Source organism: Neomonachus schauinslandi, chromosome 16 (genome assembly GCF_002201575.2).
Source record: "Neomonachus schauinslandi chromosome 16, ASM220157v2, whole genome shotgun sequence".
NCBI lineage: Eukaryota > Metazoa > Chordata > Mammalia > Carnivora > Phocidae > Neomonachus > Neomonachus schauinslandi.
Genome location: NC_058418.1, coordinates 6,055,459 through 6,063,152, shown reverse-complemented (window position 1 = coordinate 6,063,152; position 7,694 = coordinate 6,055,459). Strand labels below are relative to the sequence as shown.

Genomic DNA, 7,694 nt, shown 5'->3' with positions numbered 1-7,694 from the left:
CGCGGGAGCTCGCGCGAACTCGCGCCGGCGCTCACCGGCTCCGGGGGCCGGCTCGGCAACCGGTGACGTCACGGAGGCTCTGCCCCGCTTTGTTGGCCGTCTTCAACAGCACGCGCTCGCTGGAGTAAGCGGCCAAATGTCACCCGGCGCCAGGTGGCGCTCAGCGCCTGAGCCCACCGACCCGGCAAATCCTAGGAGACGCGTGTCGTCATGGCAACTCTGCCCGATCTAATTGGACACCTGCACTATTTCGTTGGAGCCGCTAATCTGATTGGATGCCTGTGTCTCATTGGCTGCCAGGGAGTTTTTATCTTCCTTTCCCCTCAGCATTTCTCTTTCCTGGCGGGGCTTTTTTCCACAAGCAACGTGGAGACGGAAAGTGACTTGAGTCACCAGGGGTGTGAAGTGTGTAACACCCGGCCGGCATCCCTGCCGGAGTCAGCGAACCCGAGGGGCTGTCTCAGACACAGCCTCCCTTTCCCCGCCAGAGGGCGCCACGGTGCGCTGGATCCTTGGAGGCCTTGGTGACTGGTGACGTCACCAGTGAGCCACTCTTGATTGGCTACATCTCTTTTCACGGGCAAAGTCGAAAGGCAGGCCTAGAGAACGCTATCAGAGGAGAAAAGGAACGGTGTGCCCAGGAATAATGAATGACCTTGGTCTCAATATGCAAAGGAAATTCACCTTTATTATGACTTCTAATCTCCATAAGCAATCCAGACATGCAAACGATTAGAGTGGACACCTACTGCAGCTAAGGACCTGTATCATGGACACCTGTTGTTTTTGCCCGACTGGCATGTGTTATCTATGATTTTAAAAATTAATTGACTTTTGGGGCGCCTGGGTGCCTCAGTCGGTTAAGCGTCTGCCTTCGGCTTCGGTCATGATTCTGGGGTCCTGGGATGGAGCCCCACATTGGGCTCCCTGCTGGGCAAGGAGCCTGCTTCTCCCTCTCCGTCAGCTGCTACCCCTGCTCGTGCTCTCTCTCTCTCTCTTTCAAATAAATAAATAAATAAAATCTTTTTTAAAAAATCAATTCACTTTTTAAAAGCAGTTTTAGGCTTATAGAAAAAATTGAACAAAAAGTACAGAGTTCCCATTTACCATTGGGGGACCACATACCATATGGGTGTACCCTAATTCCCTACACCCTCATAGGCCTACCCCTAATTCCCCCTATTAACATCTTGCATTACTGTAGTACATTTGTTACAATTGAAGGACTGTACTGTATGATTCCACTTATATGAAGTATCTAGAGTAATCAGATTTATAGAGAAAGTAGAATTGTCGTGCCGGGTGCTGGGAGGAGGGAGTAACAGGAAGTTATTGTTTAATGGGTATAAAGCTTCCATTCTGCAAGATAGAGTTCTGGAGATTGGTTGCACAACAATGTGAATGTACTTAACACTACTGAACTGTCCACTTATAAAGGGTTAAGATAAGTTTTATGATATGTGTATCTTACCACACTTAAGTTGTTTTTAATGCATCAACTTTATGTTGATGCATTTATGTTCAATGAGTTTTGACAAATGTGTATGGTGTGTGATCACATCCGCAGTCAAGAAACAGAACAGTTCCGTGATCCCAAAATGTTCCTTTGTGTCTACGCGTAATCAATCCTGCATCCCCACCCCCTCAGCCCCTGGCAACCCCGATCGATTTCTGTCCCTATAGATTAGTGTTCCATTGTCTACAATTTCACAGAAATGGAATCATGCTGTTTGTACTCTTTTGTGTCTGGCTTTTTTCACAAGACATACTGTTTTTGAGATTTACCTTTATCTACTACACATATCAGTAGGTAGTTCTTTCTATTGCTGAGTAGTTGTCCATCTTGTGGACATACAATTTGTTTATCCATTCCCATAGATGGACATTTCAGTTATATCAAATTGGGGCTATTATGAATAACGTTGCTGTGAATATTTGCAGGGACATATGCTTTTATTTCTCATAGGAATGGGATTTCTGAGTCACATGGTAAGTTTGTGTTGACTTTGTAAGAAACTGATAAATTGTTCTTCAAGGTGGTTGTAGTGGATGGAATGATGGCCCCCAAAAGACAATGTCCATGTCCTAATCCCCCAGAACATGTGAACATGACCTTATTTGGAAAAAGGATCTTTACAGATCAGGTTAAGTCAAGGATTTCCAGATGAGATCATCCTGAATTAAGAGTGATTCCCTAACCCCAATGATTGGTGTTCTTTTAAGAGAACGGCAGGAGGAGACGAACCATGAGAGATTATGGACTCTGAGAAACAAACTGAGGGTTTTAGAGGGGAGGGGGGTGGGGGGATAGGTTAGCCCGATGATGGGTATTAAGGAGGGCATGTATTGCATGGAGCACTGGGTGTTATACACAAACAAGGAATCATGGAACACTACATCAAAAACTAATGATGTAATGTATGGTGACTAACATAACATAATAAAATAAAATTAAAAAAAGAAAAAATAATAATAAAAAAAGAGAAAGGCAGGGAAAAAAAAGACACAGGAACAATTAAAACCAAGTTATGTCTGTTCAAAGTAAACTGGTGAAAAAAATTGTCCTGTTTACGTTTTCCTGCACTGAAACATCTTGCTGTCTTCTGGAACAGCTGACACTTATATATTAAGTCAGTCAATATTCAAATGATTATGAAGATTCCTAATGCCCAAATATATTCTAATATATGATAATTATTAACAATTATCATCATCATTATTATTATCAATATTAATAGCTACCATTCGAGTCATGTTACTATACACCAAGTACTTGCTAAGTGTTTCATGTGCATTCTTTCATTTAATCTGCGTGACATTCTTGTGAAGTAGGCATTATCACCGTCATCTTACAGTTAAAGAAACTGAGGCATTGGGATGCCTGGGTGGCTCAGTTGGTTAAGTGTCTGCCTTCGGCTTGGGTCATGATCCCAGGGTCCTGGGATCAAGTCCCATGTCAGGCTCCTTGCTCCGCAGGGAGCCTGCCTCTCCCTCTGCCTCTGCTGCTCCCCCTGCTTGTGCTCTCTCTTTCTGACAAACAAATAAATAAATAAAATATTTTAAAAAGAAGAAAGAAATTGAGGAACTGAGATGTTCTACACTTTGCCCAAAGTCCCAGAACTAATATGTGTGGAGGAGGAATTTGAAACGTGGCCGTCTGACTACGGAGCTCACTTGGGTACCAGATGAACTCTTGCAGAAGGTAGTGGCAAGATCACAGATTGCAAGAAAAGCAAGCTAACAGCATGCCCAAGAAACCGGTAGAGCGTGACATTAATTTAAAGAAGAAGTTTCTTTGGCAAGGAATTTTGGCAAATTCCTTCTGGGAATTTTCAGGATATTTATTAGGTTAAAATTAACTTGCAATTCTTGTGGATGCTAATAGGCTGCCCTATTTATCTTTGGAAGAACTTTACAAATGGGATTGTATCTTTATAACCTTGATATTTATAGGGTTTGAAAAGTGCTCCTCACTCCTTGAGAAAAGAGAATAAATGTACCCCTTGTTGGAGTTCAATGAAAAAAAAAATCAATGCTGTATGTGCTCTAAAAAAAGAGAGAGAGGGGCGCCTGGGTGGCTCAGTCGTTAAGCGTCCGCCTTCCGCTCGGGTCATGATCCCAGGATCCTGGGATCGAGCCCCACATCGGGCTCCCTGCTCAGCGGGAAGCCTGCTTCTCCCTCTCCCTTTCCCCCTGTTTGTGTTCCTGCTCTCGCTATCTCTCTCTCTCTGTCAAATAAATAAATAAAATCTTAAAAAAATAAAAAAATTAAAAAGAGAGAGAAAGGCAAAGGGAGAGTTAAGACCCAGAGACACAGTGGGCACAAGGTGGAGATGGAGGCAGAGACTGGTGGGATGCATCTACAAGCTCAGGAACGCCAAGGATTGCCAGCAGCATCCAGGAGCTCAGAGAGAGGCATGGGACAAGATCCCAGAGCCCCAGGAGAAACAACTCTGCTGACACCTTGATTTCAGACTTCTGGTCTCCAGAACTTTGAGAGAATCACTTCTGGCCAGTTTGTGGTAATTCATGACAGCAGCCATAGCAAACTAATATAGTGGTTGTATCATTTTTGAGACTGTGTATATGAGCACGTGGGTGTGAATTAATGCCGAAGAGCCAAGCAGGAATGCAGTGGACATCTACTACTTTGGAGGACTATACCTTGCCCACTGCCATGTGATTCCATTGGGGTTGATCGAGGGATCCCTATGCTCTCTACTAAAGAGGCTTATGACTTCAGGAGATGAATTCACAGCTGGGCAGGAAGGGATGAGGTCCCAAGGGGGTCTGAGCCAATCCCAGTGAGATGGGCAGGGGAGGAGGACTCCATCCTGGGAGGAGGTGCCAAGCGCAAGCTTGCCAACTGGATATATGATTGGCCTGAAGTGGTCATCCAAGGCCCTGACAGGACCAATCAGAATCCTTTTCCTGAATGATATGGAGGCAGAGAGAGAGGGAACCCCAAATTTTGTTTCCTCTGAAATTATCTGCCCGGAGGATGATTACAGTAGGTCCTGTTAATTTCCTACCCAACGATCATCCCCCTCTTTGTGCTGCCTCACTGGCAAAACCCACAAAGATGGTCACTTTCCCAGACTGCTCTGCAACTCAGGGTGGCCACTGAACCCAGTTCTGGTAAGTGAGAAATAAGGAGAACACTTCTAGGGAGAAACACATAAGGAGCGGCCCCTGTATACATTTCCTACTTTAGACGCCACCGTGTAAGAACATAAGGCATGGTGTTGCTGCAGTTTGTACTAATGAGGGGAAGGCAAAATGAATCTCAGAGATGCCAACCCAGTGCCTGACGTTGTCGAGCAGCTGAACTAACACTGGGACTCTGCGTCTTTGAAACATTTCTTATGTGAGCAAAAGAAATCTCTATCATTTCAGCTCTTTCTGTTGGAATTCTGTTTTATGTAGCTGAAACCATCATAACAGATACAGCAGTATAAGCCTGGAGCTCCAAATGGCCATCTTACTACCATTGCAAAGACTTGCGCGAGAATGAAGTCCTAAGGAGCTAGGCAGAGTCCCTTGAACACCTTGATCCAACCATGCCTGAAGTCCTCCTGCATGCTCAGACTTACCATGTACAAAGGTCTTTCAGTTTTGTTTGTGGCTTACAATAGTTTGGGGTTCATTTTGCATCCTATAATCATAGCGGCCCTGGCAAATGTAGCATTTACAAACTAAGGCTCCGAGAGATCAATTAAGTTGCCCGAGGTCACCCAGCCAGTGAATGAAAAATTTGTCTGAACCCAGAGCCAGGATGGTCCAACCCAGCTTCCCAGTCCCAGAGAGAACAGGAGCCCTGGGTAGAGTGAGACCCACGGTGTGTGTTTATTCTGGTGTTGGTAGCAGCAGCAGTGGGGGAATCGGCCGGACGCAGGGTGTGTTGAACAGAAAGGGTAGACACAGGTGTGTGTGTGTGTGTCTGGGGGAGTACAGAGGATTGGTCTGTTGACATTCATAGAGAGAACGAGGGTCGGGACACCATCTTGGACAAACAGCAAAGAGACAGACAGAAAGACGAAGGGTTTTGGGGGCTAGGGTCCCCCAGACATGCATGGCCCCTTGCCTGGAAGGGGAGCCCTGGGGAAGGGAAGACAGACACAGTGGAGACTGAATGCCCCCCACCCTGAAACAGGGAGCCGGGCCCGCCTGCCTCCCACCCTCACGCCAAGCGGGGTAGAAGGACGGGCAGGCCCAGCACTGCCCCGCACCACGAAGCTCGGACGTTATGGCTTCAAGGAGATGAATTCACGGTCCGGGCAGGAAGGGATGGGGTCCTGAGGGGGCCTGGTCCGATCCTGGGCCTAGACCAGACCTGCAAGACAGGGCAGGGAGGAGATGTCAGTGATGGCAGAGAGCAGGCCTGTGACCTGCTGTACCTTCACTGACACCCCAGGGGCCTGGTCCCTTGCTTTGTCACTCCACCCTCTGACCCAGGAATCCAGGCCCCCAGCCCCTCCTCTCTCGGACCCAGGAGTCCAGGACCCCCACCTCCTTCCTCCCCTGGTCTGGGTTCCTTACCCCTCACTCTGAGTTCTCTTTCTCTGACAATCCTTTGCTGCCTTTCGTGAAGCTGGACAAAGTCTTTTCCTGAATAAGGAAATCCAGAAGGTTCGTGGGGGAACAGAGGCAAGACAACCGCTAATAAACAACATAGTAAGACATCAAACCTGTTTTCATCATTTACAACGCTCTTTTTTCACTCAGCTCTGAAGTGATGAGCCAAGTGATATTCTATAGATGGGGAAACTGAGGCACAAAGAAAAAGTCACTGGAAATGTGAGGCGAGATGAGGCTGCAGAGATGATGGGGCAGAACCTCAGAGGGGCCTCAAAGAAGCTTGGACTCCGTTTTGGAGGCTCTGGGGAGCTGGGGAGGGTGGTGAGCAGAGAAGGGGCAGGGTCAGTGCTGGGGGTAGAAAGACCCTCTGGGGCCATTCACTATGGTACTACTGGCTGAAAGCCAGGGTCAGGACCCCACTTCCAGGGTTCCATTCCTCTCTGTGCTCCCAGCATTGCCCAGCACGAGCATAGCGCACGGAAGCTTCTGGAGAAGTTTGTGGGATGAGTGAGTAAATTAGGGGAAGAGTGAGTGGCGGAAGAAGAGAGTAGCTGCCATCTGTCTCTCTAAATAGAGTCACAGTCTTCTCAAAACTCACACTTGAGCTCTGTGCTCTGCCGCTTAAAATCCCTCCTCACCGTGGAAGCAAAGTCCAAAGTGAGGCTGAGCTACAGTCAGGTCCGGGAGGAGTTCACCCTGGGTGCAAAATTTCAGGTGTATGCAAACTCAGCACTCAAGATAATTACTATTGCAATGCAATATTTTTAAAAATCAGAATTAATCCAAAAAAATCCACGATGAGCAAGATATCAAATTTTAAATAGAGGTCAGTCCCATGTCAAATCAGAGCCTGAGACAAAGGGGAAAAATAAGCAGCCTTATTTTTATGTATTTTTTTATGGGTAATTTTTTTCTGGAAATTTAAAATTATTTTTAAAATATCGAAAACAATGAAGAGTATGTGTGTTGTAATTCACAGTACATTAAGTTTAAATGTTTATTTATACTCTAAACAGAATTTAGTATGATTTTACTGTCTTGGCTTTAAAGACAGCAAATTCATGGATAGGATCTTCAAAATCTACTTCTGTCCTTTTTTTGTTTGTTTCAAATGAGAGAATGGCCATATTTGAGAATTTCTCTTGACGATGTGATGATCATAAAGGATTTTTAGCTTTAAAAAAATGGCAACCTTGTTCTCACGTGACCTGCTGGCCTCCTGTTATCTGCCCTTTTCCCCCTTCCCTCTCAGCTCCAGGCTCAGGGGCCTGCCCCTGCCTCTTCTTGCTTAGGAGAAACACCCAGCTGCCTAGCCGTGCTCTCTCCCTTCGAGCTTCTCCTAACCTCAAAACCTTCACTTAAGCCCCTTCCTTCTCAATCTCCAGGCTTCTGCTCAAATGTCACCTCCACTGAGAGGCCCGTCAGGACGCCCTAAGCCAAAGGGCACCCCCCATCCCTTGTCCAGATGTCCTCTACCTCCCAGACTTCCAAGCCTTTTGGACCACAATCCACAAGACGAAAGAGAAAGAAAAGAAGAAAGAAAGAAAGAAAGAAAAGAAAGAAAGAAAGAAAGAAAGAAAGAAAGAAAGAAAGAAAGAAAGAAAGAAAGAAAGAAA

General features: G+C 46.1%; 1 protein-coding gene across 1 annotated transcript in view; it reads right to left on the bottom strand.

The window, feature by feature from the left end:
• Positions 1 to 6,042: 6,042 nt before the first annotated feature.
• Positions 6,043 to 7,694, bottom strand: part of SYT3 (synaptotagmin 3) — a 17,036-nt gene continuing 15,384 nt past the window's right edge. The window contains exon 8 of the mRNA XM_021681389.1: positions 6,043 to 6,108. Coding sequence (XP_021537064.1) covers positions 6,043 to 6,108 — 66 coding nt within the window. The remainder of the gene's footprint in view (positions 6,109 to 7,694) is intronic.